The following is a 26,367-nucleotide window of genomic DNA, read 5'->3' as shown; positions in this document are numbered from 1 at the left end:
GCAAACATTTTACATGTTTTATTTTATCAATAATGCTGACATTTAGAAACACGTTCCATTACTTCCTATAAATAAATGTGTTGTATTGAGTATTCGTCAGTTTATAAGTCATCGCTCAATACAAATGGCCCAGGCAATGTTGTTTTCAAGAATTGAAGTTGTTTGTATAATGATTTATTTATGAAATTTGAAGGATAATACTTAATGTCCAGCAAAGAACTGCAGTCAGTTTTGTTGGCCCATTCCTCCCAGTTTTAATCATTTGCTGCTCCTCATTCTACCAGTCAGTTCAATGAGTATCTCAGAGGCCACCATTCTCTGTTGTGACATTAAAGGCCAGAGGTTATTTATTCCAATGTGATATCACATGGTGCAGTCACCGCGTTCCTTGTTTTTGTTTATTTGCTTTAATATTGGCACCCTACGTGTTCAATGCGAGTTTATACTACGACTGGTATATTGGAATATATTTATGTGGCCAAGAACCCCTGTTAGCAAATATTGTGTTGCAATCGTTGTACGTATTGCAGCTTTGGTCTAACATTACTACTAATGGGACCTCGTTCGATTCTGTATTGCACGGTGCATTCATTATCTGTTTTTTTTAAATCCCCTCAATCCCAAAATCAATGGAAAAGTTTTATTCGTGAAATAAAACTACTGATTTCTGCCACTACACATATATGTGAGTTGTACTTGATATAAGTCATAAGATATATGGTGCTGTGTGTATATATTAACAGCCCCCTCTCCCCCACACCCCATACATACACACCCTGCACCCGGAGCAGCAGTTATTCATACTGCAGCGATTGTATCGGAATACTTGCTCAAATATCCTATTTCGCTGGTGATTATGGAAATCAGCTGTCGATTATATCCCGGGGCTAAAACAACTTCTGCGCGGAAACAGTTTGATTTATTGTAATGTGAAATATTTAAAAACATCTGTGTGCGGTAACATTCGTCGGCGCATTGTGCGTCTGAAACGCACAATAAACTAGACAACTGGAAGTCTGAATTATGTCCTCAAATAATTGCCGTTACTACTTTTCAATCATGGTTTCAATTCATATTTCTGTGCTCGGCATCTTTCCTCGGCTTTTCACAAGTTTGGTGTAGAAATCAACCAGTTTGTAACAATGAAATAAAAACTTTAATCCACTAAGTAGTTTACTGTGATGTTTACCACTTTGCCTTCAGAAGACAAAACCAGAACAGACGCAGCTCAGTGCTGAGACGGTTATCAGACTGAAACCTGGTGGTTTCTTCCACGGGCTGCGGCTTAGATTTTATTAATTTTAGAAAAGGACTGCTTAACATTGATAATTCATTAGGATTCGAAACGTTAAGGGTCCTTTAATATCAAAATAGTAACAGTACTGTATAACAACTGCGTTAGCTGTCTCTAAAATACATACACATACATGCCGAGAGTATACCTGAACCTATCATATAGTTTAAGCATCTAATTTTGGACAATAACAAGATTATGCGCAGTAGAAGCGTGAGTGATTAGAATAAGTAAACCCTGAATATAAGTGGCTTTCTTGTAAAAAAAGATGTTCAAGTATAGCAATAGAAACCGGTTACGATAAACAAACAAATACATTGCAATTTATGTGATCTGGATTGTGATTCTGCGTTATTGTGGCATCATGTTTGTGTGCTGTGTGTTTTTTACTTCACTCTAGAGAACATTTTTTTCCAAAGTGGTAAAACGTGCTCGTACACAAAGTTACTTAACGATTGCTATAATTGGAGCCCCAGCTGATTGTAAACAGGGCGTTGCGAATGTTTGGCCAGAGTTTCTAGCCATTAACACTCCTAGACTCTGAGTTATGTACATGTGAAAAATCTCTCATTGTTCTCAACATTTAAATTAACCAAGGTTCCGCCATTTCGTTGAAAATTTCTACATTTTGCGAAAGATCCGCAAAAGCTAGTTAGGAAAAGTTGTCCCTCCATTGAGTAAAGAACGGTTTTACAGAATGGCAATATTGAAAAGTGGCCACGATAAATATTCTGGTCACTGAATTGAGCGGGTATCAAAAACAACACCGGTTAGCGGGACATAACGGCCCAGGTCTGCAACCTAGCCGGTGTTGTCTTTTTTTAAGAAACAGAGAACATAAGGAGGGGAAATATTAGGAAATAAATGCAATTACTGAATGGTTTTGTCTATAGTGCTCGCAAACATACCCACTCTGTCAAATGTAGCTGTATCTGTAATTCAAAATAACTGAATGTACCTTTTAAACTTGTAGTGGAATTCTAACTATCAGGTCTTCTGGCTGAACGGGTTAAAATGAAAACACTCATTAATCTCAGGCATTACAACAAACAGCACGGAGCTGAGGTGCACATTTGAACATTTTTGAACATTTAAGAGTTGGTAACACGGATAAAGCTAACAATTACTCCAGCCTGGATTTATCCAGTACTTGTCAGGGAGCTACTGCTTTATTAGTGAAAGCGGAACGATATCTTTCTCGTCCATCAAATCCATTTCGTCTGTGTACGTAAATCGTACTTAAGAGACGACTGAGATATGTTGGGAGTGCATTCTTAAAAGCAGGTTTATTTAAACGATGGGAACGTGTAATCATGCTCGACGAGTCTGGGTAAATTCTGGCCACACGTAACCCAAATATTCTAGGCAGGCCTTGTGTAAACTGGTGTAAAGTGCAGCATATAACATCAATATTAAACGTTATATGTACCGTTCTTGCAAATTGGATTCCGCGCACCGCCCAGCTCGCCTGCTCGGTATTTCTACACTTCTGTCAAATAAATATCAGATAACTGTCCCACTTTAATAAAATCGAGTTTGTGTAAATTTGAAACAATTAATGTTATAACTGATGTCCATGAAACTTTTTATTCCTGAATTTATAGCAATTTCATCTTTAAATTAACAACAAACACTGCTTAATGAAGCTGGCAATTCCAGCCGGGTGGTACCTGAAGCGTGAATAAATTTCAGTGTGGATTTATCTCGCGATTGCCTATGAGACGTAATGTGGCATAATCCCTTTAAATTCAGCTGTGGGGCTGCATATTGGCAATCTCCAAGGTGCAAGCATCTGGCTGAGCAATAAACTGCATTTTAATTTTAACGTTCACATTTAATATCAAACCAGTACCATATAATGTATAGATATGACGTGGTATTAGGTTGTATCCTTGAAACCGATGTTGCACAATATTTACAAACAATCCGAGCAAGGAAATCGGATTATCAGTGATCTAATCGACTCCACGCAGTGAAAGCTGGATAAATACCAGACTGTAAATTAATTGATAACGGTCAATGCAGTCAAAACAAACGAGATGTAAGTGCCATGGTCCGAAGAAGATGCTTTTTAAAAGAAGGCCTTCCTTTGGAATTTAGCATATTGCGCGTGTGGGCGTTGGTGTGTGTTTAAAGGGTGCCTCGGGAAAAATCAGCTCGTTATCTAATACCTTTTCCACCAAATTTGCGAGAAAAAAGTGCATAAATACTAAATTAGGCTATTGTCAAACGCCGTCGATTAAATGATCTGGGGCATTTTGTTGAAGTTGACATATAAAAGGAGCAAATGACATATGTGACGTGAGAAACGCGAGTGAAGATAAAATCGATATGGAGAGAAAAGCAGATGGGCAGAAAGTTGTGAGATATAAGAGACGAGATGACGAAAAGACCGGAGATCGCAGAAGAGAAAAAGGCCGTGAGTTTATCTTAGGTCGAGCATCCAATTTAGGTCGTGCGTTTGCTTTATTCTTAACATAACCTAGATAGAACATTAAGAGTCAGCGGCGCGTTGTTTACGTAATGCAAGGTCAAATCGGCCTCTTCGAGTAAAAATACGACTCTGGTTGGGCCCTAGACAATGGTGGAAACAGTGATTTTGAATTAAGATCTGAAAGGTATGTGTACTATTAATCCATCAGCTCTACCGCGTATATCCACAGTACCCCCACGTGTGTAAAAAAAATAAGAACACAAATAAAGATTGCACTTAAACTGGGTATTGCCTTTTTAAGCAAATCACGTGTCCTACAAAACACCTTACAGTGACTGAATTAATTCAGTGATTAAAAAAAATCATAAGTTGCTTACTGAAACATAAATCCCCATCCAGAATTTGGAAGTTTTGAAGCTGATCAGGTAAATATACATTTAAAAGGGCGACGCGTGGAAATATAGAGATAAAAATTAAATAGGAAAAAGGCAGTGAAGGGTGAAGAGAAAATAAAAGGGAGGTCTTTAACAAATTACATACCATATATTTTTTCCCTGTTAAACAATATAAACAGTGACTAAACGACCACTAAAAGTTCCTCTGATACAGTTATGCACTGCTTTAAGCGATTATAGGTCCCCATCCAGGACATGGAGATATTTGCTGGCATCGGGGAAGCAGAGATAAGGCGTGCTGCTCCCCGGGTAGAGAACGGGGAAAGACACTGGCAGCAAACATCTGCGCAGAAAACTGCTCTCTTTGTACATTGCTGGCATCTGGACTATCTTGGGGGCAGGTTCGGTCGCGTTTGTGACCTCCAGTTCCGCGGACAGCTGCCTTTTCAGTTTATTTCTGCGGTTCTGGAACCAGATTTTGACCTGGGTTTCAGTGAGTTGCAGGGAGTTCGCCAGGCAAGCACGCTCGGCGCTGCTCAGATATCTCTTCATGTCAAACGTCGACTCGAGCTGGAAGATCTGGCTTTTAGAAAATATCGTGCGCGTCTTCTTTTTTGCCAGTATTTTGGTTTTCTTGTTGTGTTTAACTTTGGCAGAATCGTCGCTGTGATCCGCCGTTTCTAGCGATCCGCGAGATTCCGGGCTTTTTACTGAATGTTTTGCGTCCATGGTGAATTCGAGTGAAGAGGTTGTGAGATAACCAGCGTTCATTGTCTCTGCATCACAAAACCCAGCAAAGTCAGTTTTCTCTTGTGCTATTATTGTATAAGCATTGCAATCTTATGTACGGTACATTATAGGATAATTACTGAATATATAGACCGTGAAAACATTGCTCGTAGAACCGGGTAACTGAGCAGCGAGTCTCTTGAGCTAAAACCTTTCATGCAAAGAATAACCTTCAGCTTGGGCATTCCTAACCCGCCACCAAAAACAATGCCGTATCAATGGGTGAGATTAGAATTTTCAATTGAATTAAACTCCTGCAACTCTTCATGTAAATGCGTGCATTAGTTAACAGCCAGAGCGTGACAAACAGCGGCTAGAATGAGAAGATAACAGCATTCCCGCGGAAGCTACAACACCGATGCTGCCTCTGTCTAACGCTTACAGTACCTTGAATTGTTTTCCTGTAGTCCTTCGCGAGCCTAATGTCCGTTCTTGTGGCTTCATTCCGCGTTTTTAATTCTGACGTAGATATGACTTGCTGTTTTGCACGGTCGTGTTTAGGCTCTTTGCATTTTGGACTGGGTTTCAGAATACTATCTATGGTAAATTTCAGCGACAGCGGCTGACACTGAAGGCTCTCTTCCTTGTTCATCATTCCCCGATGTGAGCGGCCCCAGTTGATGCAGCGTGATCGGTAATCGTGTCACTGAATTGTCCTGAAGGTTTCTGCGATGATCTCCGTCCCGCCAGCAGCATTCCTGCCCGGTCAGAGCCGCACTCGCTCATTTCACCCAAAGTTATTCACTCAGCGGGAAGATGGCGGCTCCTGGGCACTTTCATTGGCCGAGATGTAAGCAGCCGGACTGATCCAATGGGAGGAAGGAGGCGGGCTGTGCCGCTGGGAGGCGGCTGCTCCACTCGGCAGTGCGGTGACTTGCACTTTAGTGCGTCCGCTGCTTGACAGAGTACAATTCTCAAAGCACATTAATATAAATAGAGTCTTTTTTTTATTCACATTAATATATGGCTTAAGAGCTGCCAACGCCGAACAATTGTCTGCCAGCGACATCGCCATCACTCGACAATCCAGAAATGCAGAAATGTCTAAATTCACAATATAGCTGTGGCTGGCTGTGTGCTTCGGCCATCAGGTGCGGGGAACTTGCTGCACTCTTATCCGGTTTCAGCTTTTAATTCTTGCAGCTTGAGTCTGCTTTTAATTTTTGTTATTTTGCACCTATATTGTCAACTTTGGCCTATGGCATTCAAAAGTAATAGACTATCAGCTCTACCCTCCCCTCAACTTATTCTATCATCTGATTTTACTGCAGCGGAGAGAGGAGCAAGTGGCTCGGAACAAGAAACAGACAAGTAATTATACGATATGACTTTTTAACTCAATTAATAATGTCCATAATATTTGGAGGTTGCCATTTTTTACACAGTTGTAACTGGTCAATAACCACCTCCACCATGGTCTCGGCCTACAGGCTTCTCACCGGAAATGTTATCCTTCTTATTGATGTAGACTGCAACAGACCGGGTTCAACCGTTATGTTGGCTCTTCATTATTTTGTTTTTCGCGATTCGCTGCAGTGAAGATTTAGATAAGGAAAGCGCCTACAATGTGTCTGCACGCTCCGAGTGTCACTGCATCCAACACAAGCTCCAATCCTCTGCTCTCTGACAACTGGTGCACCACGGAAACCACTGTCTGCAAACACGCCGTTGGGAGTATTCAAGCTGCTGGACGCAGAACTTGGACCAAAAAGGATTTCAGGACTGGAACCATGTGCTATTTAAATGCCAGATTTCTTCCAGGGACTGCTGGTATCTTATAATCACAGAAATCACCTTGCTTCGGCTACATGTATATAATATATGTATGTATGTATGTGTGTAATCAGAAGAATTAGATCTCCTTTATATGCACAGACTGTGTTCTGCTTTGCTTTAGGATACTACTCCGTGTTATGCTGCAGTGAAGTATTGGCTAAGATTTCGACAGCTTCATCACTAATGCTCCCCATTGTCCCCTCATGCTTGCCGTGCTTTATCATTCCTCTTGAATAAAAGAATAGTCTCTGGTAAAGTCTTGCATGGACGGCATGCCCTTGTGGTGCGCAGGATGGGTGACTTCCCACTTCAGCTCCCGTGCTACTAATAATGCTCCGTTTATTTTCACCACCGACAGCGTCTTCCAAGGTCCATTCAAGTTTTCAGCTCGATGGTCAGGTGAATTGTCATAGGTTTGGGTTCGATCACAATGGTAAAGGCAAATTCTACGCATACTGTGGATCATTAACTTTTTTCACAGTTTAAGCATCCCAGGCATTGTTCTCAAATACCGAAGCATAGTGCGAGGATTCGCACTGACTTCATTAAAGCCATTATTTTTCTATCATTGTTTTTCACTGTGCCAGTATAGTTTCCGGTGGCTATCCCCAAGTTATATAATGCTTTTTAAAATAATTAAACTGAAGTTTAATATTTGTGTTTTAGCAGGTTTAATACTGGAATCTAATTTATTTCAAGCATTACTTGGCACTTTAGAATGTCCATAGATCTCCAGTTCAAAAATATTTAAACATACAATTGACAGAAGTTGAGTGGAATACGTAGAACATGAGTAACTTTCTCCACATACATTACTCAAATGTGGGAAATGGTAACTGTACTAATTGAGCTGTTGCTTAGTTCACAACAATTGAAATAAAAGTTTGCAGATGCACATCAGAATTGGACATCATTCCTTTAACATGCTAGCCACTCCAACAACTGGGAAACAAATCTTTAAGCCATTGATTATATTGTGGTTTTCTATTCAAATTACCAGTTTTTTTTAATTATGATTTTAAGCTTTTTCCAGATGTGTCTATTATCAATGTAAACGTGGGCTGCAATGTATCTATTTTATCACCATTTGCTAAATTCAATCAAACTAGGGAGCGCCCAAACTACACATTAGAATATTCCGTCTAGTATTTAGTTAATAGCGCCATTGCAATATTTCACTTGACCTCAAGGTACGCTATTTGTTCTTTTTTAATTTTAAATTGCAATTCTTTGCGTTCATTAAGGTGAGAGATGTTAGTGCTAGGAATGGAACACTTTCTATTTCAGACACTCAGTGTAAGCGTCAAACACACCTAGCTCAAGTATAAGTAATGTGGAGTAACGCCCAGATTGAAATTGCTCAAACTCGTTTAACAGAGGACACTCTAAGCCAACAGAGAAGACGGTCAAACCATCAGTCTGGGTTGGATTTGAACCCAGCTTCCTGAGGTGAATTTCCAGTGTCTAACCATACAGTTCCCCAAGATGTATGAATTGAAGAATACGTTTTTAAATTCCCCATTTTAAAACTAGGTGGGTAGGAGGAGACTGCTATTGGATACAGCAATTTAATATTGTGGAGACTAAATTTGCCTAACCTATTTTTAATTTTTAAAATGTTGATAAAATTTATACCGAGTTTCCTGTTAAAAGCTCTTTCTAGAGTAATGATGTCACGAGCGCTTGTCTGTGACGTCATAAAGGGTTTATCGTGTTCTAGGGTTGTCATTGGTCAGGTCTGATTTGTGTGTGATGTCACTGTGCACATGTTGCTTCATTTGGTTGATTAATGGTGAAATCCCGCGGACACGGGGGACTGCCAGTGACTTTATGCTGACCGCCATAAGCTTTATTTTGTTTGAATGGTTTGCAATTACATCATGCCCAAGAACCCTAAAGTGTAATTCAAAATAAATGTGTATACCAGTCACGGGAAAATGAAGCGTTAAAGTCTTCAAAAATATGAGTAACTCCAGGAGGAAAGCTTTATTCTCACAGTCATTACAAATTCCCATGTTAAGTAAGCTCATTTGTTCAAATACTAAGCAGCAGAAAGTCTTGCCTACATGTCTAACGCTCCAATGTTTTCGTAAAGCTAGCCAACACAACAATGGCCTCTATTTTAAAATTCTCATCCTCCTGTTCAAATCTTTCCATTGCCTCACCCCTCCCTATCAGGAGTGAAGTTAGGAAACACTTCTACACACAACGGGTAGAAGTTTGGAACTCTCTCCCGCAAATGGCAGTTGATGCTAGGTTAATTCTTAATTTTAAATGAGATTGATAGATTTTTGTTAACCAAAGGTATTAAGGGATTTGGGGCAAAGGCGAGTATATGGAGTTAGGTCATAAACTAATCATGATCTCATTGAAAGGCGGAATAGGTCAAGGGGCTAAATGGCCTACTCCTGTTCCGATGTTCCTATGGCCTTGTCCCTCCCTATCTCTGTAACCTCATCCAGCCCTACAACCCTCTGACTACATTATTAATTGAGTTAGAAAGTCATAGCTTCCAACTTCGGCCTCTTGTTAGCCGTACATACATCCGTTGAGGCCCGAACTCCCTCCCTAACTTCTCCACTTCTCTCTCTCCTCCTTTAAGTCTGCCCTTAACACCTACCTCTTTGATCAAGCATTTTCTTACCTGCCTAATATCTCATTCCTTGGCTCGTGTCAATTTCTATCTGATTACCCCCTGTGAGGCGCCATAGGACGTTTTACTACGTTAAAGACGCTATATAAATGCAAGTGGTTGTTGTTGATGTATCATATAAACAGATTGCTTTCGGATGGATGATAAACTTCAGTTAAAAATAATACCAGTTGATGTTGTAGGATTCTATCTACGCTTTTGTCATTGGGCCATCAATTAACTGCCACATATTCTGCGGTTGTAATGCCTCTCTATAGTTAATCCTGGAACCGTAAAAATCTGGATGAGTTGTTCAATCTTTTTCTCACAGTTATAAAGTACATCTCCATTGTCCTCCCTTTAAGTGACGTGATCAATTTGAGCACTTCAAAACCTAGCATTTCTGACCCGAGATTAGCAAATTAGGAGTTGTGTACAGTTGACTCGCGTCCACTGGGAGACTGGCTGCACTGGGACAAATGGCATCTGATAGATGATGATGCTTATTCGTCCCTATTCGTGCGAAAAAGCAATTATTTAACTCGCGCGTATCAACTAGTCCTAGTTTCACATTTGCGGCAAGTGTGTGAACATGCCTCTGCCTGGAGAGCACTTAAGTCATTATGAACCGGGCTGAGGACAGGACAGTATACGATTCTTACTGTAATGCCTGCTACAATGCAACATCAAAATCTGGCAGTCATCAACAGTTATCAACAGAATTTGTGTAAATCTTCAGAAAATAACTGTTGAAAAACATGTTCATATAGCCCGAACGATATACATCACTAAATAGATTTTTGCTTCTCTCCGATGTTGTAACTGTGGTGCTCCATTTTGCTAGTTCAAAGTAAAAGTAATGCAATGGAAATCTCAAGTGCGTTTAATAAGCGCTCTTAAGTAGGATCGAAATGATTGGTTTTGCAGCATTAGCGTTGATTTTCATTCTATATTCTGCCTATTCGTTCTAGTGTTTTACTGTAATTGTTTGCGCATAAGGCCACTATTTGTACATCTCCTGTTGAGTGAAAGATAGGAAATCCTGCTCTGTTCTTACAAACAGCGGGTATTACAGTTTCAAACTAGCGCAATGCAATGCTTCATAAATATTGTATGTCGAAAGTACTGTAAGAAAAACTGAATCGCTGTGCAGACTTGCTATTTAGCCCAAAAGTCTCCATAAACCGCTAGGCCGTTCCGTTAATCCTCGTATTTTAAAGAGATAGGTTTTGAGGACTAATTAAAATCTCCCATTCTTGTGTCGTGAAATAGGAAAGTCAAGTTTTGTTATACATTTGTTTTCCCTGGACAGGCTATTTCCAGGGTTATTACAATGAAATCAGCCTGACAGTGCTTTTGAACTCATTTGCTACATCTCTTGGCCTTGTATTTAATGCGTCTGACCATTATATTGATACAGTGAAGAAAAATGCCAGAATCGCTGTAATTTTTTTTACTAATAATGAGATTTCTGACACATCAAGCCAAAGAGGGCCATTACATACGACAAATAATGTACAGCTCAGAAACTAGCCATTGCCTAAACTGGACTAATCTTGTGTTTATACTCCAAGCCAGCGTCCCCCCATCTTATCTCACCCTACCAGCATATCCTCCTATTCCTTTCTTCCTCATGTACTTATCTAGCTTCCCCTTAAATGCATCAGCTTCGCCTTAAATGCACCATGTTCCTTCAGCACAATCAAATATGTTCCCGAACAATAAAACGACACCCCTCCATTTACCAGTTCCAAGACAATACTGTTGGGGCAAGTGCATTAAGCAGGATACCAGTTTACCATGAAAAGAACCTTTCCCACACAAACACGATGCACATGTACAATGAAACTGCCTTAGACCCAAACAGGAGGGAGGGGAAATCATATTTTAGCAAATATCAATATCAATCGACAAATACAGAATGCTCTTCGATGTACTTAGAGAAATAAATCATTTCAATTTATAGAACGTCTTTCACGAACTCGGTACGTCCCAAGCAATTAAACAATTTTTGAAGTGTAGTCACTGTTGTTTTGTAGAGAAATGCGGCAGCCAATTTGCACACAGCACGGTCCCACAAACAGCAATGAGATAATGCCCAGATAATCTGTTTTAGTGGGGGTGGTTCAGGGAAAAATTTATGCCAAGACACCAGGAGGCTTCCCCTGCTCTTAATAGTGCCATGGGATCTTATACGTCCACCTGAGAGGGCAGACGGGCCTCGGTTTAACATCTCATCCAAAAGACCACACCTGAAACAGTGCAGCACTCCCTCAGCACTGTACTGAAGTGTCAGCATAGATTTTGTGTTCAAGTCTGTGGAGTGGGGCTTAAACCTACAACCTTCTGACTTAGATGTGAGAGCCAAGGCTGACACAAAAGGCTGAAAAGTTACAGCAGGATGCTCTAAAATATCTAGTTAAAAATAACTGCGTTCTGACGAAGGGTCATGACCTGAAACGTTAACTCTGTTTCTCTCTCCACAGATGCTGCCTGACCTGAGTATTTCCAGCACTTTTTGTTTTTATTTCAGATTTCCAGCATCTGCAGTATTTTGCTTTTGTATTAGTTAAAAATAACAATTGCCGGAGACACCGAGCAGCAAGTATTGGAAACAAAGGAGTTGTCCCTTGAAAGGTCAGCATCAACACTTCCCCAGTGCCGAGGATCTGTATCAAGTCTATCAATCAGCTCTTCTTTTTATGTATATAAACATATGGCAGATAACATCTCTCTCTGTCCCTGACAACCATGTGTGCGGGAAGTGTATCCAGCTGCAGCTACTGGCAGACCGCATTGCGGCGCTGGAGCTGTGATTGGATTCATACTGGACCATTCGCGATGCTGAGAAATTCGTGGATAACACGTTTGAGCAGTTGGTCATACCGCAGCCAAAGCTTGGACAGGCAGAAAGGGAAGGGGTGACCAACAGACAGAGTAGTAGGCGCAGGCAGGTAGTGCAGGGGTCCCCTGTGGACATCCCCCTCTCAAACAGATATACTGCTTTGGATACTGATGGGGGGGATGGCTTAGCAGAGGAAGACAGCAGCAGCCAACTTCCTGGCACCAGGGGTGGCTCTGCTGCACAGGACGGGAGGAAAAAGAGCGGGAGAGCTATAGTAATAGGGAATTCTATTGTAAGGGGAATAGATAGGCATTTCTGCGGCCGCAAATGAGACTCCAGGATGGTGTGTTGCCTCCCTGGTGCAAGGGTCAAGGATGTCTCAGAGTGGCTGCAGAACATTTTGGAAGGGGAGGGTGAACAGCCAGTTGTCGTGGTGCATGTAGGCACTAACGATATAGGTAAAAAATGGGATGAGGTCCTAAAAGCTGAATATAGGGAGTTAGGAGGTAAATTAAAAAATAGGACCCCAAAGGTAGTAATCTCAGGATTGCTACCAGTGCCACGTGCTAGTCAGAGTAGAAATAGAAGGATATTTCAGATGAATACGTGGCTAGAGGAATGGTGCAGGGGGGAGGGATTCAAATTCCTGGGACATTGGAACTGGTTCTGGGGGAGGTGGGACCAGTTCAAACCGGACGGTTTGCACCTGGGCAGGGCCGGGACCGATGTCCTAGGGGGAGTGTTTGCTAGTGCTCTGGGGGAGGGTTTAAACTAAAATGGCAGGGGGTTGGGAACCTGAACAGGGGGACAGAGGAAAGGGAAACAAGGATAAAAGCAAAAGATAGGAAGGAGAAAAACAAAAGTGGCAGTCAGAGAAATCAACGGTTTAAATCAAACATGGCCACAGTAAATAATAATTCTAATAGGTCTAAGAGCGTTAAAAAGCAAGCCTGAAGACTTTGGCCTAGAAATTCACTAGCCTTAGCGCCGCTTTTGAGGCGCTAGAGGGACTAGCGCCAGAGTTATGGCCAGTTTAAAAATTCCCTGGGGCCCTAAATCGGCGTTGCACCGGTAGCGCTGCGCCGGCACCGATGACGTCATCGGTGTGCGCAGCATCCCGGTTGCCGTGGTAACCCGCCCGAACTCCGAAATTGAGTTGCGGCCGCCTCGCCCGTGGCAGCCGCAAGCAACGTTCTGGCAGAGGTGCCTTACTCCAGTTTGCGCCGGCGCATTAAAGGCCCCGCGGCGGCCGGCCACTTTCCCGCCGGCCGCCTGCCCGCAGCTCCCTCCCCGGACTTCTCCCCCCCCCCCCCCGGAACAGATGCAAGCCCGGCACTTGTCCGAGGTGCCGGGCTCATTTTTAAGCTGATTTGCGCGGGCCGCGGCCGGGTGCAGGCAGCTCCTCCTTAACGGGAGGAGGAGGCCTGCACATCCCCAGCCTGCCGCACCGCATCGGGTGCCGCAGCGCCGGAATTGCGGCGCGAAACGGCAGTTAGCGCCGATGTACCGCCGCAAAGACCCTTCAGTAGCGCCGGCAGCCGTTTGGGCGCGGCGCCACTGAATTTTTGGCGCGCGCAGGGGACTTAGCGCCGGCACTAACTTCCGGCGCTAAAGCCCTGGCTAAGCCAAAACCCAATTTCTAGGCCTTTGTGTCTTAATGCAAGGAGCATTCGGAATAAGGTGGATGAATTAGCTGCACAAATAGAGGTAAACAAATATGATTTGATTGGGATTACAGAAACATGCCTCCAGGGTGGCCAAGGCTGGAAACTCAACATCCAGGGGTATTCAATATTCAGGAAAGATAGGCAAAAAGGAAAGGGAGGTGGGGTAGCATTGCTGGTTAAAGAAGGGATTAACACAATTGTAGGGAAGGATATAAGCTCTGATGATGTGGAATCTGTATGGGTAGAACTGAGAAATACCAAGGGGCAGAAAACGTTAGTGGTATATAGACCTCCAAACAGTAATGTGGAGTTTGGGGACGGCACTAAAAGGGAAATTAGAGAAGCGTGCAATAAGGGCACAGCAGTCATCATGGGTGACTTTAATCTACATATAGATTGGGCTAACCAAATTAGTAACAATACTGTGGAGGAGGAATTCCTGGAATGTTTACGGGATGGTTTCCTGGACCAATGTGTCGAGGAACCAACCAGAGATCGGGCCATCTTAGACTGGGTATTATGTAAGGAGAAAGAATTAATTTGCAATCTTGTTGTACGAGGCCCCTTGGGTCGGAGCGATCATAATATGATAGAATTCTTCATTAAGATGGAGAATGAAGTAGTTGACTCAGAGACTAGGGTCCTGAATTTAAATAAAGGAAACTATGATGGTCTGAGGTGCGAGTTGGGTAGGATTGATTGGGGAATGTCACTCAAAGGGTTGATGGTGGATAGGCAATGGCAAGTATTCAAAGACTGCATGGATGAACTACAGAAATTGTTCATCCCAGTATGGCATAAAAATAAAACAAAAATGGTGAATCAACCGTGGCTAACAAGGAAAATTAGGGCTAGCATAATATCCAAGGAGAGGACATATAAATTGGCCAGAAAAAGCAGTAAACCAGAAGATTGGGAGCAGTTTAGGATTCAACAAAGGAGGACAAAGGGATTAATTAAGAGGGGGAAAATAGAATATGAGAGTAAGCTTTCAGGGAACATAAAAACTGACTGTAAAAGCTTTTATAGATATGTGAAGAGAAAAGGATTGGTGAAGTCAAACGTAGGTCCCTTGCAGTCAGAATCAGGGGAATTTATAATGGGTAACAAAGAAATGGCAGACCAATTAAATACATATTTTGGTTCTGTCTTCACAAAGGAGGACACAAATAACCTCCCAGAGATGTCGGGGAACATAGGGTCTGATGAAAGGGAGGAACTTAAAGAAATCAGTATTTGTAAGGAAATGGTGTTAAGGAAATTGATGGGACTGAAGGCCGATAAATCCCCAGAGCCTGATAATCTACATCCTAGGGTACGTAAGGAAGTGGCCCTAGAAATAGTTGATGCATTGCTGATCATCTTCCAACATTCGATGGAATCTGGAACAGTACCCATGGATTGGAGGGTAGCTAATGTTACCCCACTATTCAAAAAAGGTGGTAGGGAGAAAACGGGGAATTACAGACCAGTAAGCCTGACATCGGTAGTGGGGAAAACGCTAGAGTCCATAATGAAGGATGTAATAGCTGAGCACTTGGAAAACAGTGACAGGATCGGACAAAGTCAACATGGATTTACAAGAGGTAAATCGTGCTTGACTAATCTACTGGAATTTTTTAAGGATGTAACTGGTAAAATAGATAAGGGAGAACCAGTGGATGTGGTATATTTGGACTTTCAGAAGGCTTTTGATAAGGTCCTGCAGAAGAGGTTAGCGTGTAAAGTTAAAGCACATGGGATTGGGGGCAAGGTATTGAATTGGTTAGAAAACTGGTTGGCAGACAGAAAGCAAAGTGTTGGAATAAACGGGTCTTTTTCCGAGTGGCAGGCAGTGACTAGTGGGGTACCGCAGGGATCGTTCCTTGGACCCCAGCTATTCACAATATATATTATGATCTAGATGAGGGAACTAGATGTAATATCTCCAAATTTGCAGATGACACAAAGCTGGGTGAGCGTGTGTGCTGTGAGGAGGATGCCGAGAAACTCCAGGATGATTTGGACAGGTTGGGTGATTGGGCAGAAGCATAGCAGATGCAATATAACATGGATAAATGTGAGGTTATCCACTTTGGTGGCAAAAACAGGAAGGCAGACTATTATCTGAATGGCAATAGATTGGGAGAAGGGGAAGTGCAACGAGACCTGGGTGTCCTTGTGCACCAGTCGCTGAAGGTAAGCATGCAGGTGCAGCAGGCGGTTAAGGAGGCAAATGGTATTTTGGCCTTTGTAGCGAGAGGCTTTGAGTACAGGAACAAGGATGTCTTGCTGCAGTTGTACAGGGCCTTGGTGAGACCACATCTTGAGTATTGTGTGCAGTTTTGGTCGTCTTATCTGAGGAAGGATGTTCTTGCCATGGAAGGAATTCAGCGAAGATTCACCAGGCTGATATCTGGGATGGCAGGAATGATGTATGAGGAGAGATTGGGTTGATTGGGCTTGTACTCGCTGGAGTTTAGAAGAATGAGAGGGGATCTCATTGAAACTTATAAAATTCTGACAGGACTGGACAAAATAGATGCAGGAAGGATGTTCCCGATGGTCGGGGAGTCCAGAACCAGGGGTCACAGTCTAAGGATAAAGGGTATGCCATTTAGGACAGAAATGAGGAGGAATTTCTTCACCCAGTGAGTGGTGAACCTGTGGAATTCTCCACCACAGAAGGCAGTAGAGGCCAATTCATTAAATATTTTCAAGAAGGAGTTGGATATATTTCTTAAGGCTAAAGGGATCAAGGGGTATGGGGAGAAAGCAGGGACCGAGTACTGAATTTGGATGATCAGCCATGATCACATTGAATGGCGGAGCAGGCTCGAGCAGCCAAATGGCCTACTCCTGCTCCTATCTTCTATGTTTCTATGTTTCTCTTCATATCATAAATTTTAAGGGTACTTTATTGCTTTTCCCAGAAAAGTAAAAATGCATTGCCAATATTCCTCCGATTCGCTTACTCCTTCTCCTAGGGCAATGGTTACCCAGCAATTCAGATAGTTGCAATACCCTCATATACTTATTGGGGGGAAAATTCAGTTGGTTTGCACCTCCCGTTAGCGCCTTAAGAGGGCGCTAATGGGACACAAAGCAACTAGTGCCTGGGCGCGGCGATGTTTGCGCCACTCGTGAAATTAACTAGACATTTTGCGGCAGCACTAAACACTACTACCACGATCTCCTGCGCCGGCAGATCGTGACATCAGTCGAGTGCACAATGCCCCAGTAGCACCCCGGACTGGATATTGAGTGGCGCCCCCTGCCTTACCACCTGCCGCTAGCAACGACAGGTTGAGGGGAGTGTTTTGCAGTCAGGAAGGGACTGGGGGAGTGCTAGTTAAAGGCGACCCTTCCTGCCTTTTTTTGGTTGGTGGCATTTTTGCACCACGCATTCTGAGAGAGAGAGACTTCTGGAGAGATTCAATGCTGTGTGAAGGAGTTTTGGGAACTGAGCAGTACTTTGCAGGTTCATTTTGATTTGCCCTTCCTTGTCTCGATTTAGAAGAGATTGTGGGGGCTGCACTCTGAGCTCTTTCCCTGGGTCTCTCCATTGTTCTTTCAAAGCAGATTTGATGTAAAGGTCTCTCCAGGCCGAGATTCAAGGCTGCAATAAGCAGGATGTGGATGGAGAGCAAAATCAACCCTGCCCTTTAAGATAAAAACAAAAAATGCTAGAGAAACTCAGCAGGTCAAACAGCATCTGTGAAGGGAGAAACAGAGTTAACGTTTCAGGTCGATGACCTTTCGGAAGAACTCCCCTTTAAGAACTGGCCGGCGCCAGTGTGCCTGTGTTCCATTGCTGACTGACATCACATGAGCTCCGCCAGCGCTCTGAGGTAGCGCCTCGCTCCTCAGCCTTTGCGCCTTAAGACAGGTGTGAAGCGCCTGATTTAACGCTCCGATCACCTCCAGGGGCGATAAAAGCCAAGTTTGCCATCGGAGGCGATAATTAGCAGCAGGCGCTAAACTTTGCGCACAGCTGATAATGGCGCCCCAAACGGGAGGATACTGAATTTTTCCCCCATTGAGTCATCTCCGGGTCGAATCGTCAACAATAATAGGAGTTACTGATATTATATATGGTTTAGTGATGGTTAAAATACGTTTTTATTCTTTTAACGTCCATTATTAAATCTCCTACCATCCACTCCACTTGAGTTTTTAACCACGTGAGCTAGGGGAAACAATAAGATGCTCAAATATGCATGTTATTTGTCCTTTATGTTTACAGTGCGCATAGCTGTATACATGAGGATTCCGATAGTAGTTGAACTCAAAAGCAAGTAAAATTACCAGCTTTCGAATGCTTGGGCCATAACACTGCGTAAATTCACATCATTTTATTTATTTCAGTGCCAAACCTAACTGTTATCACGGGTATCTAATTGTGCAACGTATTTAATACCACGTTCTTGTATTAGTTAAATGGCTAACCGTACAGCGATGAATAATAAGGTAATTCTCGATTACTCCGCTGCCAGCCTAACAAAATGTCTGAGCACATTCTGTAAATCAATATTTTCAGAAGAACCTCGTTTATATAAACCAGATTTAAAACAGTTGTGCAGAGCAAGTGTCTTGTATGGATTTCAAACCGTGAAGGTTGATTTTTTATATACAGCTCTAGGTCATTGCAAATACAAGTTTCTAATTTATAGATTCCGCTCAGTTCGCGTTACCCGGGCTCACCCAGTGAAGTCTCACACCAAATCCGTGTTCTAGTGACCTGCATGTCTTTGATCTGTATATGTACAGTAGCACCTAGTTAGTGAAATCGTTATTTTGTGCACATTCTTACAAATTGGAGGCCAAGTCATCGGGCTTGTATATGTTTAACGTTTGGAATTTTAGAGATGAGATCTGAATCGAATGGAAAACCTTTACATCATTATGGCTTTAAACAAGACAGCATCAGACCAACTGCTGCACAGTAATTATTTTCAGTTTAAATGCCATGCAGCTATATATTTGCTTGATAGCAGTTAAATGAAAATCCGAAATGGCGGAGTAATAAATATTTAATTTCATCTTTGTAGAATAGCAAATATATTATTCCCATTCTGCTATTTCCCCAGACCTTCCACTTCCTTAGTATTTACACAATCTTTGTATCTTTAATGATCTATGACACCATTCCACTCACTATTCATATATATATATATATCCTTTTTTTACTGACTATACTAATATGCCTCGCTACCTCTTATGTTTTAGCCCATGAGAAAGGGCCCATAGCCCAGTGTTAAGCATGCCTGTTCTCTCCACAGAGGCTATTTTCTGTTTTCATTTACAGCACTGACGGTATTTTGCCTTCTCCTTATATCATTTCTTTGCTAATAATATCACCGAACTGATGATTATGAATCTGAAGCTGGTTCGCAAGGATGAATTCTGTGAAATGATGGGTTCTGGTTGCATGTTACCCAGTATGTCGCTCTACTGTTGTGTTCTGGGTCCCTTCTGGACTGAGTTCATTTTATGTCAGAAATCAGTGAACCTTTCAGTTCACTGCTTTGCAATGTATTGTGTTCAAAACGTTCAAAACTGCAAGTCAGCAATCCGCGAGCCCAGAAAAAAAATGCCATTCGGTGCCTCCTCCGTCTGTGTAATCAGCACAGCTCTATTTACATCAAGTCTGCGAAGTATATATGGCGCACAGTCAAACGACGCAATTTAACACTTCCATGTCTGAGACAATAATCTGAACAATTTATAAGTACAGATAGAATACTATAGTTTGTAGTCGGTTCGCACAAGGGTCAATTAATATAAAATTCAAATGGAGCAAATGTTGATTAGTATGCTCTGACTGGTATACACCATTTATTTTACAAAATCTCATAACGGGTTTAATGACTTGAATTCTAGTTAGTGTTACCTTGTTGTATATGTGAAGCATAGGCATGGTTTACAAAACATTACCACTCTTCCTTATATGCCTAAGCTCCAATTCATTGGAATACCACAATCAGCCACTGGAGCAGTGGACCTTTTACAGGCTTTGAGGTATAATTTTGTCAGAATAACTTCATTGTTGAAAAATCGTGTCAGTCATACACAAATCATCGCCCTCTGCTTCGCTTTCCTGGAATGTTTTTAATTGCCACAAATGTTAAATTTAGACGCCTTTTTGCATTTTTTCCAATCTTATTCTAACAATAAATTCATCGCCATAGGAGATCTTTTGAAATGCAGACAATGTCGATCTCACAATTTTTAAAACGTTGCAGGCATCATAGGCAGCGCAATTAAAGCCGCAGCTAATGGCACATTGATGCCTTCAGATGCATAGAATGAAGTCAGTTCATTAATGAGGTGTATTGATGAGCAGTGATCGACGTTTGCCGAAACACATGGGGAATTCTTTGACTGTCAACCTGGGCAGTGTGCAAACTAAACGGGCGATCGTTTACTTCATACGTTTATTTCAGAAGTCTCATGGCAACGCATAAATTCTGGTATAGCAACGTTTGGAAATTGCAAACGAGAAAAACTGAACGATTAGACTCAAGAGCTTTCAGAAAATCGAAGATGGTTCGGTTTTGCCAAGTAGTTGAGTGTGAATCATTGAACCAGATTTATTGAGAGGACCGTGGAACAGAATCTAAGGGAAGCTATAAAACAATAGGAGTTGGTTAAGTATAGCTTTTAATGTCATAGGTCAGTTCTATTTTATTAACAGTATTTATATTTCTTAATATCAACCATGCATTCTGTATAAAAAGTCTCACCTTACGACAATTTTAATTTTCACAATAAAACCGGAAACAGAAAAATCATGACTAGGACTGAGGCTATTTTTGTTTTCGTGAAAGTATCCCCTTCTATGCTTCAATGTATAGCAGTGTATCTGTCGCCTTACTGAGAATATACAATTCCAAATAAATGATTTGGCAAATGCGTATAACGTTATCTTCGAACTTTAGTGCAAAGTACAGTTTCCGGGATACTGTACTAAACATAAGAATGTTGCATAGTTGAAGCTCAGCATTGGTTTGTAAGACGCACTTTTAACAACTTGTATAGCTACAAAGTAATTTTCTTTATCTTTATTGCATCGCATGAGGAGAACTGTTTATCATGTCTTGTTGTCGAGGTCATAACTCACGCGGAATTCACCGAAAATGTGCGATCATATATGTAAAGTGTTAAATATAAAGTACAATGCAAAATAACATGAAGAACAATAAACACCAAAAGCGTATCAGTATTGGAGATTTCCGATAGTTCTGTAACAACCCAAGCCATAAATGGGTCGATATAAATCAAACGATATGAGATGATGAATGATGCTTTGACTCAAACACAGGATTGCTTGGGTATTGTAGGATTTAACCAGGGTTTATTGCAGTCATTGTATACTCTAATAATGTAAATGTGGTTAACTAGAAAGAGTTAAAAGAATAAAATCAAGAAGGAGCGCTCCCAGTAACTAATGCTTACAATAAGTAATAAAATCCCATCGAGCACTTTGAACTTGCTCTGCAGTCCTCTCATTTTCATCCGAACAAGACCTATGAGTAAAAAAAATCTAATGTTTTAACACAGCAATATATTGAGTAAGCAAATGAGACTTTATAGAAATTACCTATAAAGTTTTTTTTATGTTGTAGTCCATGGGCAAGGTGGAACATTATGCCATCGGAGCAGTGGACGCGGGAACCATCATTCTCATTGTGTATTCATTTATTTGGGTGTTAAAACGCACACATTTCCTGTTCGGTTCTGCAGCCACAGCACCTCAAAGTAAATTATTGCACATTTGTACCAACTAAAAGTGTTAGAGGCAAAACGAAAGAGTTGGAGTGGGCCGAAAGTCTTTTGCTTAATGTTCTTTTTGTATCGTAGGACAGTTACTTTCACCTTTAATGTAGGATCTTCTGATCGAAGGTCATATTTAGACAAGTCCACTCATCTGTGACCTGAGGAAAGGCATAGAAGAAGGGAATGTTGTAAGAGGGTAATTTACAGAGCTGGAGAAACTAACCAGAGGAGGGGAAACTTGCGGTAGACTGAAGCTTAAGGCGCCAGGTGGTGAGTTTTCGTGATATAAAATCGGCACTCTGACAATCCTCTGTGCACTGTGAGAAAGGTTAACCGCTTCCAACTCTGCGGCCAATTGCCTTTTCCATTTGTTTCTACGATTTTGAAACCAGATTTTGACCTGGGTCTCGGTCAGGTGAAGGGAAGCGGCCAGGCCCGCCCTCTCGGAGCTGCTCAGGTAGCGTTTCATGTCAAATGTGGACTCGAGCTGGAAAACCTGACTCCTGCTGAACACGGTGCGCGTTTTCTTTTTGCGGCCGGATTTCTGGTCAGAGTCCGTCTGGCTTTTCGCAGCCTCGTTGCTCTCCGCCTCTGACCTCTTCCCCTCCCGTAGCTCGTCCCCCTCTTGGCTGCAGAGCTCCTTGTGGCTGTCTCCTTTGTCCGAAACTGGCGGGGAGTCCAGATCACTGGCTGTGACAGACAAACACTGTTCTTCCTCGGAACTGGGGCTTCCGCGTTTCGGACCTGTGGACGCAAATAGAAATGGCAGTTACAGGTCAGCTCCCGGGTTAGTTCACAGGTTGAGACGATTATATTAAACAAAGGGAGCTCCGCAGTAAAGGCTGTTAGTACTGTTACTGTCTAGTACTGTGTGTTGCTGAACCTAGTCTCACGGACCTTTACTATTTCTAATTGCGAAAGCATGACTCTGGTATCATTTGGGTTTTAAGCACGTTCGGATAAATCCACACAAGCACATCTATTTCAATCATTATTCCTTGACAGCAGTTCATAAAATCAAGAAATTAACAGTTTTGTTTTAAGTTAACAAATTGTTTTTTGTAAGTGATTTGCAGTTTTGTAACAGTGAAGGCAACTGCGGATTCAGGCCCTCAACGGAGCACCGTACATTCAAAGACACGGGGGCAACCGAAAGACACAAACACAGAAAGAAAACACAGAGCACAGAAAGCTCTTCCGCGGGAGCAGCTTTCCTCAATTGTGGCGGTTTCCCCGCAGCAAATTCGTACGGATTTCAAGCCACTTTTAAACCGTGACTATTGGTGCTAATTACTTGTATAAATGGGCGATACTTGCACTGCTTGCTGCATAGTATATTATTTTAGACATACTGCCGCGCTTTTGATTTTTAAATCGCAAAACGTCAGTAATTCATTCTCGTAGGCCGGGTCATTAAAAAAAAGGAATTGGTGCGGAGAATTGGTCTGCACTTCTTCGCTATGTTTTATTTGATTAACCGTGATCGTCAATTAGACAGAGCGGAAACTGACAGGAATGAGAGTCGGGGTTCATATCATCCCATAATATCTTCTGGTAGGTGTGTTACAACTAAGTATAGATGTAAAGGTTTCACGATGCAATTAGCTTCTCAGCCGCGGGACATTTGACTGCTCGGGAGCCGCGCCGTGTTGTTTACAACACTGACATCGGAAGAAAGCGAGAAGCTAACAGCAGAAACCTAAAGCCTCGCCATTTATTTCAGGACTCGGCGAACAGAGGATCGAAAACAAGGCGTTGGCGGAGGGGACGGGGGTCTCGGCGACTGACTGCGGGTGCCGGGCTGTGAATAATCGCAGCAATAAGAAGATGAACTTACTGTCTGGACTGGGACATCCCGGACAGCTGGGCTGTGCTCGCGTGTACCACTGTAACGTACTTTCCCTGAGTGGATAGGTCTGTGCACAGAAGCCCAGACTGGAGATCTGACAGCAGACCTGGTTGCAATGGTTGCCGGCAGTTCCGTTGTGGAAACGGCTTGATCTAGGAGCAAACTGCTCCGCGGTCTCCTCCTTTCTGTCCGTCTGCTTTCCTTTTCCGTTATTTCTTAGTAGATTCTCTATAAAAAACGAAGAAACCTTGGCAGGCGGCGGGCTCTGAGCTTCCGTCACTTTGTCCGGCATGGTATCCTTATCGGTGAATGAAGGTGCGAGTATATCTGCTCAACCCCAGGCAACGGACTTTCCGGTTAAATAACAGACCGAGTTTTCCTCTGGTGAGAGGCCGATTCTCCGAGCGATCATAGCAATCGGTACCTAAAAGCAAAAGCGTACCAAACGGCTCTCCCCCTCCGAAAAACATAAGCACGAACACATCGTCCACTCGGCGCCAGTCAGTGAGGATACGGGGGGGGGGGCAGGGGGAATGGCAATGATGAAATTAAAATGTCAGGCGAGTTAAATGCTTAACATGCAAAGAGTATACCGCGGATTGGACGGGTACAATGGCAAATGGGATTACTCAAGAAAATAGGAGAATTGCTTGCAATGAGTTCACTGTTCTGTTTCGTACAGTGTGCCCGCGGCTACATGGGCTTGTCAGTCAGTGGCTTTATTTAGGTCAATTAGGGAACAAATCACAAATCAGAATCCGGATCTAGGTCTCGCATTCCACACAGTGAGAGAAAGAGCGAGGGGGAGCTTCTGCAAACCTGATACACAATTTCCTATTGGCTGACACTGGGAATTCACTTCCCGTTAGTCCCCCCAAAATGGTCTACTGTAGTTATTGCCAGAACGCTGAATGCTTTCTGAGGTGCATTTTGCCGGCTTCGGTACTTTGTTTTGTGCCCATTGCAAACTTTATCATTCTGTGCTAAGACGAAAAGTAAGATCTTCTGTTTGCCTATTGACTGATTTACGCTGTCAGTGGATTTAATGTTGTTTGTGGACCAATACTGGACAGAATTTCCAAAATGATCATTCATTTGCCGAGTCGGTTAATAATTGTTGCTTTTGATTTAATATTAGTTTACGTTATCTATTCGAAATCTTCATTTATTATTCCAGTAAAATTAAACGTGATTTTGCGCTTTGCCTGGCGGCGAAAATAAAGGTCTTTCATTCTCCCGGAGTCGATGTGCCGCAAAAGAAAGTGTTGAATGAAGCGTGACCACATTGCCTGTTCAGCAGCGCCATCCAATTTAAAACATGTGCAGAATTTACTGAGGGATAATTGCCCATCCTTGCATAAAGTGAATTGAACTTGACTGTACATTTACTATAAAGTCGCCTCTTACTGTGCATTTCATCTCGTAATCGGTTTTAAACACTCTCTCATTGTTGTCTTGTAGTTTTAAGCCTGATCATGCTCGGTTCAGAGGACGACCAGTTACTGCAAATGTCAGCTTAACTCGGCGCCCTTGTGTTCTTTTTTGTATTCATCCAGGTTCATTACAATTCAATATATTGAGCTGATTTCCAGAACCAGGCATGAACTCTTTTTATAGGTGAGTGGCTCCTATTAAAACATTAAACAACAACAAAAAAGTATAAATGGTATTAAATCGTAACTGGTAATGATACCGCTGATATGTTGCTTATTAAAAGAAACAACACCATTTCAAAGAAAAAGCAATGTGGAAATATGATTGCAACAAATCACAATATTGGTTAGGGTAACTTGTCTTTGAATGTTTGTGTTTATTGTACCTTTGACTTGACTGTCACAATTTGCATAATATCTACTGTACGAAACACTTGGTTAAGTGTGGAGATTGGGAATGTTTCATGTGAGTGATCACTTGACTGTATCAAGGAACACAATACAATCATAGACAGACCCGTAAAACTCATACCTCTGAGTAGAAGTTAACTGGAACTGTTAAGAGTTTACCTGCTAAAAGTGCGAGTGTTGGTGTTCTTTCCGTTATTGCTGCATTGTCTCTGATGAAAATGCATCAATTTTTCAAATTTTAACTGCATGGGATCACGATGTAAGCAGATCATTTGAACAATAAAACTGCGCGTGACCAGTAGGAACCAGCAAAATAGTCCGAAGTATGAATATACTCTTCGCCTTATAAGAAATAATAATAATATTAATATGATCTCTGGGCTCGATAAAGTAGAAATTGTGTAAATGCAAACGAGTGCATAACAAGAAAGATTTTTATGTCAGATTTTATTCGTTTTAAAATGCAGCATAGATGGGATCAGAAAAGAGCCACAGAAGTAGGCTTCCGTTGATGGGGCTTATATGCCTTAAAGATAAATAGGGAACAGCGGGAATCTTTCCTAATCTATTAGGAGTTTGAAATGGACGGTCGCGGACTCTGCATCCAAGGTTTTTATTTAGTGTAATTAGTAATTATAGATGTGAGTAAAATACAAAATGTGACATTTTAATATTAAAAGTACACCAGGTTTGTATTTTGGATAACAAAACAGCTCATAACGATACGTACACGTTTTCACAGCTTGTTTTCCCAAAACAAAATTACTTGGCATAACCAATATTTTTCCAGACTGTTGAAAGGAGGGAAAAATCCGATTGCTCAGACATAGGGTCAATGTAACATTAAACCTCAATGCAATTCACCATTTGAGAGCGGAATCTTGGTGATCAGTACACTGGTGGTACCTGTAGACAGTCATCCTCCAATTGGTCGCAATCCAGGGTAATATAGGTTTCTGAAATGTTCCGGTGAGGAAAGTTATATTTTGTCAACAATACAATCATATTACAGTATCATAGAAGCAACGGCCTGCAAAGCGATAGAATATGTTCTATTTGAACATTAACCGTTAAAGTCCACGCC

The 26,367-nt window shown here is 42.0% G+C and overlaps 2 protein-coding genes across 2 annotated transcripts; both read right to left on the bottom strand.

Annotated features, from left to right (window-relative positions):
- Positions 1-1,335: 1,335 nt before the first annotated feature.
- hmx4 (H6 family homeobox 4) lies at positions 1,336-5,701 on the bottom strand. The gene is made up of 2 exons (XM_085962177.1): positions 5,300-5,701; positions 1,336-4,899 (listed from the first exon to the last, which is right to left on the bottom strand). The coding sequence occupies exons 1-2, from the start codon at positions 5,505-5,507 to the stop codon at positions 4,358-4,360; spliced, it is 750 nt and encodes a 249-aa protein (XP_085818303.1). The 5' UTR covers positions 5,508-5,701; the 3' UTR covers positions 1,336-4,357.
- A 13,975-nt stretch (positions 5,702-19,676) lies between these two features.
- hmx1 (H6 family homeobox 1) lies at positions 19,677-24,179 on the bottom strand. Its single transcript, XM_085962170.1, has 2 exons — positions 23,428-24,179; positions 19,677-22,334 (listed from the first exon to the last, which is right to left on the bottom strand). The coding sequence occupies exons 1-2, from the start codon at positions 23,729-23,731 to the stop codon at positions 21,724-21,726; spliced, it is 915 nt and encodes a 304-aa protein (XP_085818296.1). The 5' UTR covers positions 23,732-24,179; the 3' UTR covers positions 19,677-21,723.
- Positions 24,180-26,367: the final 2,188 nt, after the last annotated feature.

The sequence above is a fragment of the Somniosus microcephalus genome, chromosome 2 (genome assembly GCF_052327205.1).
Source record: "Somniosus microcephalus isolate GS21.2 chromosome 2, FLI_Smic_1.0, whole genome shotgun sequence".
NCBI classification, from domain to species: domain Eukaryota; kingdom Metazoa; phylum Chordata; class Chondrichthyes; order Squaliformes; family Somniosidae; genus Somniosus; species Somniosus microcephalus.
This window is presented reverse-complemented; position numbering and strand designations above follow the sequence as displayed.